This window comes from Cricetulus griseus, chromosome 4, assembly GCF_003668045.3.
Source record: "Cricetulus griseus strain 17A/GY chromosome 4, alternate assembly CriGri-PICRH-1.0, whole genome shotgun sequence".
Classification (NCBI taxonomy): Eukaryota; Metazoa; Chordata; class Mammalia; order Rodentia; family Cricetidae; genus Cricetulus; species Cricetulus griseus.
In genome coordinates, this window is record NC_048597.1 from 147,950,775 (window position 1) to 147,964,991 (window position 14,217).

At 39.9% G+C, this 14,217-nt stretch overlaps 1 protein-coding gene across 1 annotated transcript; it reads left to right on the forward strand.

Moving 5' to 3' along the window:
- The first annotated feature begins 1,092 nt into the window (after nucleotides 1–1,092).
- Pate2 (prostate and testis expressed 2) lies at nucleotides 1,093–2,436 on the forward strand. Its single transcript, XM_027412183.1, has 4 exons — nucleotides 1,093–1,144; nucleotides 1,290–1,313; nucleotides 1,870–1,998; nucleotides 2,300–2,436. The coding sequence occupies exons 1-4, from the start codon at nucleotides 1,093–1,095 to the stop codon at nucleotides 2,434–2,436; spliced, it is 342 nt and encodes a 113-aa protein (XP_027267984.1).
- The last annotated feature ends 11,781 nt before the right edge of the window (nucleotides 2,437–14,217 follow it).

Here is a 14,217-nt window from a genome sequence, read left to right on the forward strand (position 1 = left end):
CAGGTAACAGCAATTGATGAAAAAAGACCATGGATTTGAAAGAGCAAGGAGAGGTATATGTGAGAGATTTGAGGGGGAAAGGGAAAGAGGGACATGATGTAATTATCCTGTAATCTCAAAATTAAAAGCAAAACGATCTGATAAACCTGCTTGCTCTATGGAAAATGAACTGTGAATGCAAAAGTAGATGTGACAAGGCTATCATTCATTCAGGTCACAAATATTTATCAGATGTTCTCTATATCCAAAGCCCCAAGCTGTAGGATGTGTCATGCTAAATAAAGCAAAACTCTTGCTTTGTCTAGTGAAGGAGTCAAGGTGTGAAGAAACACATATGCAAGACCAGGAAGTGAGACAGGAAAGGAGCTGGAGATGCTGTTTTCCACAGACTGATAAGGTAATGCTGTTGTATCTGTCTGGGAGGCATCTGAGTCGGGACCTAAGTCAGCAAGGTCAACATGGCTGGAAAAGACATTGAAGAGGCAGTTATTACTTATTTTCCCTGGGAATGCCTTATCAGCTCAAAGAATTTTACATGTTTTCCTAAATATGCTGAGAAGTCATTGGAGGGTTTGGATTGGCAGCATGGCACCTGTGACTTATAAAGTGTTCTTTGGCTTCTACATGGAGAAATCACCATGAAAGGGGCAAGAGTAGAAGCAAGGAAGCCAAACAATAAAGCTATTGGCTGGCCAAGATAATGATGGCATAGATCATGGCTAGGGCAGTGGAAACAGAAAAAGGTATGCAGCTGCAGGGAAGTCAGCAGGCAAACTGGAGGAGGTTTGCTATCACTCTCCTTTAAGATGACAGAGGGAACTCTAAAGAACAACAGCAAGATTTGTCAGACCTGCAGTCCAGGCCACAGGAGCCGGTTTGGGGAATCAGGGAGGTCACAAGTTCATTTTTGGGATCTCGGGAGGGAGTCAGACAAGATGCCTTGATCCTGGGAACTGAGAGGTACTGTTTGTCCTGGAGAATTAATGATGATGCCATTGAGACAAACAGCCCAAGGACAGGTCAACCTCTCCTCTCAAGTGAGAAAAGAGCCTGTACCTTCCTCAAGAAGCTGCTGAAGACAAAGGTTGCAGGATGTTTGCTCTGTTTGTTCTGGGGATGTTTTTTCTGTTCTGCCCATATTGGGGTAAGTCCTGGTGATGAGGAGACAGTTCATCATTATTTAGGAGGTGTCTAGATGCTGGGAAAGGAAGCGTTTCCAAAACTGGCTGTGGAGCTGTAGAGGTCCAGGAGATTGTGATAAGGGAGACTGCCTTTCCCTCTCTTCACAGGTAACCTTCAGGACCATGAAGGAGGTATGACCATGGCTGGTGTAAAGTTTTTGGTAAACAGTTCATTTGTGACATGTTTAGGAGTAAACATCCCTTCAATTTACTGTGGAATACTTGGAATCCAGGCTTCTCCTAGAATAGTTATTCTATTTCTGTTAGTAAGGAGGTGAAAAAAATATACAGTCTATACAAGATGATTATTACTTGAACCCTATGAGTAAATTTTGCAGGAACCCTCCTCAAATGGTATACACTTGTTTTGTGTCTATAAGGTTCTCTCTCACATTCCCAGTACTTGGGAGACAAAGGCAGGTGAATCTCTATGTTCAAAGCCAGTCTGAACTACATGAAGAGTTTTAAGACAGCCAGGGCTCCATAGAGAATCCCTGTCTCAAACAAAATGAAATAAAACAAAACAAATCAAAATATAACATTTCTCTCTCACAAGATTACTATAGGAGTCCTATTTGGGGAAGATTAGAACCAATGGATTAATAGTTAACTCCCCACAGAGAAGGCTATAATTGCAGAAATTTTCTTGAGACCACATTCACCAAGTACTTCTTTTTGTATTTCGAAGATGTTGGAATAATGTGTTATAAATGTGAGAAATATCATCTTGGGCTTTGCTATGATGTCATGAGTTCCTGCAAACTGAAGCATAGCCAGTCCTGTGCTTCTGAGAACGTTTACATACTCACAAGGAAAGGTAATGTGGGGGACAGAGTGATGGGCAGCTAACCTCACCTTCCCTTCTAAATAGCAGTGTTCTTTGTGCTTAGGATGAGTGGGATAGTGGGATTGATGAGGATGAGTGGGCTTGTACAGGGATGGAAAGACAGACCGTTCCATAAGATAACACTGACATGTCTGGTCAGTTCTGGAATAAAATCCCTTCTCTGGGTTAGCAATGAGTAGAGGAAAGTTATGATGGTTTGAAGATAAATTATTACCAGGATATGGAAGGAGGAAATAGTCTTTAAAATTTTTTCCCTCTTTTACTTTCTCAGGGCAAAGCATGTATCATTATTCAAGACTGTCATGTATGACCAACTGTGAGGACATCAACTTCCTGAGTTTTGAAAAGAGAACAGAGCTCCTCTGTTGCAAACATAGTAGCTATTGCAACCTCCCAATGGGACTCTAGTTCTGATTTTCCTATGGATTTGGTGTCATTCTTCAACTTACTACATACTCCCTTCCCCCAAAAGTCTGTATTTGCTTTCCCCTCCTAACTAATGGTAAATGAGAAAGTCATCTGGCAGTGATAAGGGAAGTAGTAATGGGAGAAATTGGGCTGGGAGCTCAGTCTTACTTACTGCTAAGTAAACCTTTGTCAATTCTTTTTCTCACATCTGGCAGGGCTGACATTATTTTGTTGACATTGCTGCTTGTTGTGACTAGGCTCAGAATTAGTTATCTCCTAAATGAAAACATAAAGTATTGGGTCAAAATGATATCCCAACTTGGCACAGAGAAATCTGTGTGTATACTCTGTCCTGGTCTGTAACAAGTCTTCTGAATTGGGATTCTCTTTGGACTAGCTCTGAGACTTCTTGGCACAGTGCTTTTACTCAAAGATTCTGGAGGTTAAACAGAGAGATTAAACCACAAAAGTTTAGAAGTTTGTGGAAATTGTCATTGATGCAGAAATAATTTAGTGCATGTGGATCTGGTTTGTATTATCAAGGCTCTGGGTTGAACCAGATGATTGGATTGGGCCTTGATTAAAATTGACTATTCAATTTCTTCTGATTGGAATGAAAAAAAGGGATAAAGGGTTTCTATCATAGTTAAAGGTAACAGGATATGCAGAGATAGCAAGAAGTACCATGTTCTAGTTTCCATTCTATTGCTGGGATAAAAACATTCTGACCCAAACCAACCACGAGGATAGGAAAGGGTTTACATGGTTTATACTTCCAGATCGTAGTCCAACATGGAGGGAAGCCAGGGCAGGAACTCAAGGTAGGAGTCTGGAGACAGGAGCAATAGAGGTACAATGCTTGATAGCTCATCTGCTGGCTTATGCTTTGCTAGCTTTCTCATATAATACCAGACCACCTGCCTAGGAATGGGACCACCAACAGTGTTCTGGGTTCTTATGTAAATAAGAATAATCAAAATTGTCCTCCACAGACATGTCCACAAGGCAATCTTATCTAAGCAATTTCTTAATAGATTGTGTTAAGTTGACAAAGCTAACTAGGATATGGTGTTTGGGCAACAATGTATGCCACTTCAAGATAATGTTATGAATAGCAGAAAGAATGAAAGAGTAGAAGTTAACACCAGTAAGAGGAGAAACATGCAGACACTACATGAATCAAGTACCAAGGAATAAACAAAACCAGAGTAGCACAGACACTGGAGCATCACACACGGGGCCAAGATGAACAGAGGGCAACCACATTTCTCTGATTAGGAAGCCTACTGCCATTCCTGGTCCCGGATTCCTATGAGCCTTCTCAACAAATTATGGCACAATAAACTCTCCAATGAATAAATTGTTCTTCTATTTGAGAAATTAAATGCATTTTCTCTCCTTGTCTTGTGTCTGAGGATATAGTTTGCTGTTATTTTTGGGGAATTCCCAATTTGGACTTTATAGCCAGGATGGATAAAAAACACAAAACAAACTGAAAAGAAAACAAACAGCCTCACTAAAACCAAAGGAAGACCCCCCAAATCATGGAGACAGCTTTTCAAATTAGGTTGGAAAATCCAATGTAATAAGAGAGTTTGAGTTTGTGTCCTGGAATTTTGATGTATCTGGACTCTTTCACCCCTTATTACATGAGGATAGTAAGTTAGTGTAGGGAAAATATTATTTAGCACTGTTTCAAAATAATCTTTAAAAAGATCCTGAACCAATATTTAACAAAGCCTAATTTGGATTTTGTTGAGCATGAAGAATTGTAATTAATTACAAGCTTGTAAGGAGCCTCACCGCACTGGGTTTTATGCAGACATGGGTGTTTTTAGTGCCTGTGCAGACTATGTCCTGGTCAGTACCCAGTTGCATGGATCCTTGAATTTTGAAAGCTCATGCTTACTTAGCTATAGATTTTCTCTCTGCCAAACAAGATTTGCTTTGTCTACTTGCTGAACTCTCAACTTGGATGTAGACATCAACTGATTAGTGTCCAGACTCTTGGACCAAAGTATGGATCAATCTATGGTATAATTTGTCTCCAGCACATTTTGTAAATGGGACAAATCTAAGGCTAGTCTGTAACTGAGATCACATTTTTTGAACATTTTCCTCCTTCACTTTTAAATTTTTCTTTAAGTTTTCAAGGGTGTGGTATGATGCTGGGTATCAAACCCATGGCCTCATGAATTCTAAGCAAGTATGTCACCACTGAGCTACATCCAAACCATTATTCTCTCTCTTTAAGTTTTAAGGGGAACATCTTTGAGAATGGAACTTTCAAACAAGGTGGTCCAGGTTGGAAAATGAAGTTGTGTTTTGTTTCTGTTGAGTGAGAGAGGGTGCAGGTCTGAATGCATTACTCATGAAAGAGAAGACTCTTTGATATAGGATTCCTGACAACCTTAGTGAAATTGTCCTAATCCTTGAGGATATTTTCTTTTATTTCACCAGTCATGGGATATTCTCCTCAGTTATAGTATGCAATTTGGGCAAACAAACAAACAAACAACCCAGAGTAAAACCTGGCTGAAAATTTCTTTCTCCAAATGATGCCACACCCAATATCCATTCTGTAGCCATCTGATACTCCTCTTCTAAGTGTTAGAGTAGTTACGCAGGGGTTATTTTTACAGATGTCCTCTTAATCAAGAGTTGTATTTGGGCTGGCAACCTATGAATCTGGAATTGACAACAAATAGTTCATACAACTTCATACATTGATCCAAAATGAATTTTTTGTATTAAATCTATAATTGTGAAAAACTCAAATACAGTTTTAATTTAAAATATTTGTTGTGCTATTATTATTAGTTTTTAATATATCTAGACAAATTCTGAATACCTTACATGTATGTGTGTAGCTACATAACCTTACATGCTTTTCACGGTTTCTATAATGTAGACAAGTTGATAGATAAGAAATCTGTTACCAGGCTGGTGAAATAGACAGAAATTATATTTTTTCCAGTCATTACTGCTGTCACCAATGTAACCAAGTAAATCCTTGACTGAAGCAACTTAAGGAACTAAAGATTAATTTTGGCTTTCGGTTTCAGGTTTCACAGTGAGGAAGGCATGGTAGAGTTTATGGTGACTTCGGCCTGAGCTGATTATATATGGGAAGGTCAGGGGACACAGACTGTACTGGAACAGGAGTGAGCTACTGGCCCCCCAAACTGTGAGTGGCAGGCAAGGCCCTATACACCAGTTTCCACAGCCTCTCGAAACCAGTCACCCACCTGGGGCCAAATATTCAAACGTCTGAGCCTGTGAGGGACATTTCCCATAGAAACCATTGTACAGTGTAACACATGGTACAGTATAAACCATGTGCAACACATTGGTGACCACTGGAATGGTATGTCAGAATTTTTAGGTAAACACTGGGGCTTTCTCTTCTCCTTGATGACCAAGGTCTCAGAGGAAGACCAAAGACAGAAGAAAACGGAAGCTGGAGATTATATCCTTTTTTTCTGGTGTTTTTTTTTCTTTTTTTTTCTTTTTTGCCTTGGGAGTCGTGTCTACTGCACTATACTGTTTCCATGCCTCCACTAGAGGATAGAAAGTTCTAGAAAAGCTTGTGATATGGGAAATATGGTTTTACACTAATCTTTGGAAAATACAATCTGTTACAAATAGTTAACAGCAGAGCTAAGAGTTAATCCAATACCTGTATAATCCCAAATTTCATTCTTATCCGTCCTCACTATTAGATATCAATATTTTTAAGTGTCTACATAATCTAATGGTTGAGGAAGCTTTTCTACCTAAGCTATCAGTTAAAAAGATTGATAGATTTGACCACATATGATAGTATTTGATAAATTAAAACCACCCCCTTGGATAAAACATAAGAATGTAATGGGAAAAGTTTACCTGATAATAGTTTGTCTCCTAAATATACCAAAGTTCTTTCATATAAATTAATATAAGGTCAGCTGCACAATTAGATAATAAACAATGAACAATTAAATAAGTTACACAAATAATCCAAATGAAGAATATAAATTGTCACTGCACATAAAACAATATCGACTATCATTTATAACACCAGAATTTCAAATAAAGAAAACAAAGACCTCAGAACTCTTGATTACTACATTACCAACAAAACTGTTTTGTGCTACTGTGGATAATACAACTAACTCTGCTAAATGGACCTAGTAATCAATGGTCCCTAAGTTCTTACCTTTCTACCCATAGGTTGTGCGACTCTCAACCTTTGTTAGAGAAGCTTCTCCTTGTTTGTTGATGTCAACTAATACTGAGACCCGTGATCTGTCAATGTGCAGAGAATAAGAGACCGGAGTACCCAACTCTGTACAGGAGATCTCCATCACATCCTCTTCCCCCCAAGGCTGAGGGGTCATTGCAGAAGAGGGACCAGAAAGATTGCCAGAGCCAGAGCCAGAGCCAGATTCTGTAGGAAAGCAATATTTTCTGGACATGACAACATAGCTGTACATATGAACTTGCATAGAGTGAGACTGCATGCCCAAGACCTGTACAAGATTAAATCAGCCAACATCCAGCAACATTGTGTGTCAGAGGCTCACAATGTCCCACCTGAGTCTGAGGGGCTATTGTCAATTGATAGCTGCTTGGGGAGAGTTGGTCAGTTTTCTTCAGGCATGCAGGGCCCAAGAGGTGACCCATGCTCTAGTAGATGATCTCATATCCTCATACATCCAGGTAGCACTAAATAGATTCAGAGGGTATTAACGAAAAGAGAGAGCACATGAGGCTGGGGGAGAACTCGATAAGGGACAAGGATAATAGAGGTGAAGGAATGGGGTGGATTTGATCTAAATATATTATATGCATGTATGAATACTAAAATATATCTAATATAACAAAATTAAAATATATATGGTTCTAAATCTCTCATTCAAAAGCTTAATTTGCAGAAAAATTAAAGAGGAAAAATAAATGCAAAGATAATAAGTTTTATAGCTGTATTGGTATATAAAGAAGCCAGATTTGGGGCTGGAGAGATGGCTCTGCTCTTCCAGAGGTCCTGAGTTCAATTCCCATCAACCACATGGTGGCTCACAACCATCTATAATGAGAGCTGGTGCTCTCTTCTGGAATGCAGGCATACATGCAGGCAGAATATTGTACACATAATGAATAAATAAATCTTTTAAAAAGCCAGATTTGTGCGTGTGTGTGTGTGTGTGTGTGTGTGTGTGTGTATTTGAATATATGTATATATTCATTATATCAGTTCTTTTCCTTTAGTGAATCCTAATACAACATTCTCAAAACTGTCAAAGGTCATAGGAAACAAAGGATGTCCTAAGAGGTATGACAGTCTCTAGGCATCTAGGGACACTATAACCTACTGCTATTGCCTTTAGTTGCCCCAGAGGTGGAAGGGAAGACCCTATTGCTGAAGACCTTATACACTTCACCTTCCATAGGAGAAAAGCAATCAATAGTCTTACCCAGCTATAAGAGCTCAGTAGTGGTACATATACCTTAGCAGTAACCAATAACTCTCTGATTGGACTTGAGACTTGCTCAATAAGAATGAAATCAGGTCTTGTATGATAAATCTAGCCAACTACCCAGGGCTAGTAAAGTCATGGATCTTGGAAGAGTAACCTACACTACCACTTCACTAAGCCAGCACAATCCCTAACTGCATTCTAAACATACAGCCTTATATGGAAAGGTAAGTGCAGGCCTCACCCATCAATGAGGAAACTTTTTGCAATGGTGCAGTGAATACTGAATTTTAACATGTAGAAAAATGAAAATACATCTACACCTCTCACTCTGCATATAAATCAATATATAATGGATCAAACACTGAACTTAAGGTTCAGTGACATTGAAACATTGAAAATGCTATAAGAAAACACAGGCAAAACACTTGAAGATATAAACCTAGACAAGAAATTTCTGAAGAGAGCTATAATGGAACAGGAAATGATTCTAAGAATTATCAAAGGGGACTTCATAAAATTAAGAAGATTTTGTATAGCAAAGGAAACAACCTCCAGACTTATGCACTGCCCTACAGGATGGGGAAAAAATCTTAGTCAACTACACAGCAGATATGATATTAACATGTAGGGTATATTGAACAAATTGCAAAAATTACATATACACAAATAAACCCATACCAACCAACTAATAAATAGGCTTTTAAACTTATTCAACAAGATACAGAAGAAGAAATAAAAATGGTCAACAAATATTTGAAAGAGTGTTCAAAATCCTTAGCTACCAGAGAATAAACAAACTTCATTTTGTGATATGACAATGAAGACCATTACAGAAAATCACAACCAAACAAAATGTAGAATTGTGGATCCCAGTCCCAACAAATGTAACTACAATACAACTCCTGCACCTAAGGCATAGGGGATCATTGTAGAAGAGGAAGAAAGATTTTATGAGTCAGAGGAACAGGGCTTGTGTCTCCTTGAAATGTTAGAAGCTATATACCCAGGAAGTCTTACTGACATGTCTACCTAAACATGATCTGAATGAGGATGATTTCAATTGACATGCTAACATAAGAGGGAGAATGCTCAGGAAGCCTCAGGGACCCTAGACAAAGAACACAGCAACTAAGGAATAATGGAAGCTGGAAAAACAGTCTTCCTCAGGGAAAAGTATACCACTTGGTTATCCAATACCGAGTGGTCAGTACTGAAAACATATACAGACAAATAACATACAGACTGAACAAGTTGTGTTTAGGAGTAGACACACACACACACACACACACACACACACACACACACACACACACACACACACACACATGTATATACATAATACAGCAACAATTAAAGAAAAAGAGGTCATGAATTTGAAAGAGAACAAGGAGATGTGTACACCGGCAGGTTTGGAGGGTGGAAAAGGAAGGGGAGACAATGTAATTATTATGCCCCATTAAAAAAAAAACTTAAAAGAACAAAATATCAATTACATGTAACCAATAAGAAAATTATATGTTATTAGAAACCAATAGAGAATATAAAATAAGAAATGCCAGATTAATCCAAAAGAGTATGAGAAAGACAAGAATTAGAATCAATTCCATTAGCTGAATAAGGCTGTGCATTCTTCTTTGAGGGAGCAGGTTCTAACAAAGAAACACTTTAAGAACAGTCACAGGGCCCAGAAGATGGCTCAGCAGGCAAAGACACTTGCTATACAAGGGTTATGACTTGAGCTTGATTCCCAGAACTCCTGAAAAAGCAGTCTGCAAAGGTACATATAATCCCTGCACTGCTGCAGGAAGATGAGAGGCAGAGACAGGAGAACTGTTAGAAAAGTTCTAAAAGTTCTCAGGCCAGGTAACCTGAAGTATGCAGTGCAGCAATGGGAGAGAGAGAGAGAGAGAGAGAGAGAGAGAGAGAGAGAGAGAGAGAGAGAGAGAGAGAGAGAGAGGGAGGGAGGGAGGGAGGAGGGAGGAGGGAGGGAGGGAGGAGGGGGGAGGGAGGGAGAGAGAGAGAGAGAGAGAGAGAGAGAGAGAGAGAGAGAGAGAGGGAGAGAGAGACCCTGCTTCAAAAACAAGGTGGGGGGAAAGAACTGAATTCCAAAAAGGTGTCCTCTAACTTCCTCCACAAACACTGTGAAATGTGCACACACAGACACATACACACAGATCTACACACATCAAAGTAAATAAATTGAAAAAAGTTTAAAAAATATTCAGAGTGTCATTCTCTCTCTCTCCCTCCCTCCCTCCTTCCCTCCCTCCATCCCTCCCTCCCTCCCTCTCCCTCTCTCTCTCTCCTCCCTCCCTCCCCCTCCCTCCCTCTCTCTCTCTCTCTCTCTCTCTCTTCTCTCTCTCTCTCTCTCTCTGTGTGTGTGTGTGTGTGTGTGTGTGTGTGTGTGTGTGTGTGTGTGTGTGTGTGTATACTGGGAACCAAACCCAGGCTCCCTGGAAAAGGAGCAAGTGCTCTTAACCATGAGCTCTCTCTCCAGCCCCAGAACTAGCTGTCTGAAAAACAAAACCAACAATTTTAGAGCTAGGCTAGAAAAATATAAGACACTGAAAAAGTCAGATACTAAGAAACATAAAAATTTGAAAAACGAAACAAAACACTATAACCAATTTCAACAAGTTAGATAAGCCAGAATAAATAGATTCATACACAGAGCCTACAAGGGCTGAATCATGAAGAACAGTAAGTCCAAACAGATAACAAGGAACAAGGAGTCAGGGCACATTGGAAATCGACTTGTCTGAGTTGTCTTCCTCCTAATGGTAGCCAGGGGCACCCTGATTTTCCATCACTCTTTTAATGTACACTCTAAAATGTCATCTGTTGTGTCCTTTATCTATTGCATCTTATGCTAAATATCCCCACTTGTTCCATTTGTGAAATTTTTGAAGTTGCATTTACATTTTCTCCAAATACCATTTTTGGTTTCAAATCTCTACTGGTCATAATGATTTGATTTCAGAGAATATGGCTTAAACATGGTTTTCATTGGCACAGCTGTACCAATGTGGTCTATATTTATCTTTGGCTACAGGATCATACTTTCCTGGGGTTACTATACTCTATCTGAAAATGGTAGAAATTCAGAACCAAGTCCAGTAATCTTGGTGAATTAAAAAAGTGGAATGTAATGAGCTTTAAGCAGGTAATTTCAGGGCTTTAAGAAACAGCGAATGAGAGCTAGACAGATGGTTCTTTGTGTAAGAGCACTTGTGCAAGCATGAGGAACTGAGTTCAAATCTCCAGAATCCACGTAAAAAGCCAATTATGGTTGTGATACAACTATAACCCCATCAGAGAGGGGCTTGCTGGCCACCAGCCTACCTCCGAGTTCAGTGAAGGACCCTGTATCAAGTGTATAAGGCAGAGAATAACAGAGCATAACAATTATTCCTCAAAGGATGTACAGGTTGTGCACCCCCACATGTACACACACACACACACACACACACACACACACACACACACACACACACACACAGAGAGAGAGAGAGAGAGAGAGAGAGAGAGAGACAGAGAGAGACAGAGAGAGAGACACAGAGAGAGACACAGAGAGAGACAGAGAGAGCGCTAATGACTTTATCCTAGTCATTATGTTGACCCCTTAAAGAGAAGTCACACCACTGTGGTAACTCAGACTTCCTACAACTACTGGGGTAACTCAGACTTTCTGCAACTACTGGGGGTGAGGGAACGCTGATGAGGGAATTTTGCTTGCAATATTCCTCTGTAGCCTGGCATTAAAAATCTAGTATGGATGATGTCAATTTTCTCATCAAAGGTATCAAAATAGTAAAGCCTCAGTCAAGTGTGGGAGAAAGGCAAAAGCAGAATCTAAATGTCTTTTCTCTAATGCCCCCAGGCCATGCCTGCCTCACTTCTTCAGGCAATACATGCTATGACCTTAGAACAGAAGGCTTCTGCATAAAAGATAAATAAGATAAAACATCCACCTTGGAGTGGTAACTCACACCCATAATCCTAGCACTCTAGAGGCTGAGGCAGGATGATCAAAAGTCGAAGGCCAAGGTAGGCAACATAGAGAGAGCCTGCCTCAAGGGGTAGGGGTATAAGAAAGGGCAAAGAAAACATATAAATATCTTGTTAACACCAGGGACAACTAAAAGCCTTTATCCAGGTCCAGGGAGAAAGAATATCTACTCAGGACATTATGATCAGGGGAGAAGAACAGCATGTCAAGAAAACCCTTAACAAAGAAACTGGCAGCAATGCATGAGAAAGTGAAGTGGTCTCAGAGCTGCAGCAGAAGAGCAAATGCTAGCTCAGATCTGTGATTTCAAGGGCGCAGCAGCAGTCTCTGGTGTCCAGGGTGGGTTGATTCAGAGTAACTCAACTTCAGAGTTTCTCCAGGATTGACTTGGAGAGGGAGGGACAGAAACCATGCTCCCTCTCCATCACAGGGGCCTGTCAGTGTCCTCCCCTGCAAAGAAGAAAAGCTTACTTCATCCCCAAACAGGAAGCCAAATCCTCAACCTAGGGCAGAACTGCCTAAAATCCCAAGGGTTACAATAATTTCCTAAGTGCTAGAACAAAAAAAACTTTGCTGAATTCAGAAACAAGTGACAGAACTCTAGAACATCCTGAAAGGGACTCTGCTCAGCTCCTCTGCACACTCTCATCAGGAGAGGAGGCATGCTCCGTATATGACTCCACCTCACCCTGTCCCCTCAACCTGACCTAGCAGGCCAGCCCACAGTTCTAAGTTCAAATGTAACTTTATGAAGAGCTTTCCCATGACTCAGTTTGCATTGCCTTTGTTTTATTCCCTGTATTTCTTACGTTATTTACAAATGCATTTCTTCCTAGCTGTTTGGAACATGACCATTTTCTAGAGGATTTTCTAGAACTGCCCATATGTGAATCAAACACCTTGTGTTTCCTACATTTATGGCTTTGGTAACTAATATTTGATCTCTCACTGATTTGGTTCCTCTAACTGTGGGTTATAAGGTGGGCATGATACCAAAACTGCCCATCATGGGCTGGCTTTTCCGGGTCATTGAGCCAAAATACTGGGTGTGTGAAGTAACAATTCTTACTGGAAAACACCAGTAGCTTATCAGACTCAAGTGGGTCACCAATGCACAGTTCGTGGCATGAACAACCATATGGCTCTGTTCTTTACTTCCTCTCTTGCAGTACATGTCTACAGTCTCTCAGTTTGTTGATTTTTATGGCCAACTGATTTGACAAGGAATTGGAATTTGCAAATATTCTGTCAATAATGACTGAATAATTAAACTCTGATCAGAAATGGGTAATTCAGGGTCATTTGCTAACAGTCTGGCTGTTAGCCCTACTACCATGGGTAGAAGTTATTTGTACTGGAACAAGCACATATTTTGGATACAACTGTTCCTGCTAACAGTGTTGCCTTCAATGTCATTATTGTAGGCTAACAAAAAACCCATTCTCTGTCAATACACTCCATACAGCACCTTTTTCAATCAAAGAAATCATTTCACTATAAAGACGAGATAGTAGTGGTCTCATGGCCATGAAGAATACTGATCTCCCCATGTATCTCATTACCACCAGCTGCCAGCCTGATGAGATGGGGCATGTGTCAATAAAATCTGTTAAGCTATGATTTGGAATCAGGCACCACAGTGATTTCCTATCTAATGAGATATAACATACACTCTAAGATTGGTTAATTTATGGTCTGCTTTTCCCTGGACAGAAAACATAGGCTCAGGAATCAAAATTTAAAAATAAGAATAAATTCTCTTGTTTTTAGCATTTTTATTTGTCAGTGAAAAAATGTTTCTGAGGATTTGAAGTATATGCTCTGATGAATTGGGGATCCTTATGCCACTGAAACAATTATAATGAAAGTTCTTCCTGACTAGGAAAACTAATGAAGATGTCATAGGAGTGTGGGTTGTGGTAGCACAGTGAGGTGAGGATGACTTTGCCTGGTGTATAGAAGCGCTATTTAAAATATTCAGGAAATGTTGAAACTGAATATAGCAAAGTGACTGAAGATTTGAATGAAAGATGCATGTTATCCCTTTAGATGAGTAAAAGATTCAGAAAGCTTTATTTGAGGGGGCACAAAACAAAGGCCTGGATATTACAGTTATCACTGGTCAGTTCAAAGAAACGGTGGATGGCTGATCACCCCTCTCTTGTTTTGTAATCTCTCTCTTCTCTCCATCTCTTTATTGCTTCATGCAGGAACTGCTGCTAGTTGACAGGTGGAATTGAATGGGATGAGGAATATTTATAGTTGCACAGAAATGAATATCTGGGCTATTATTCCAAGATGAAGATAAGT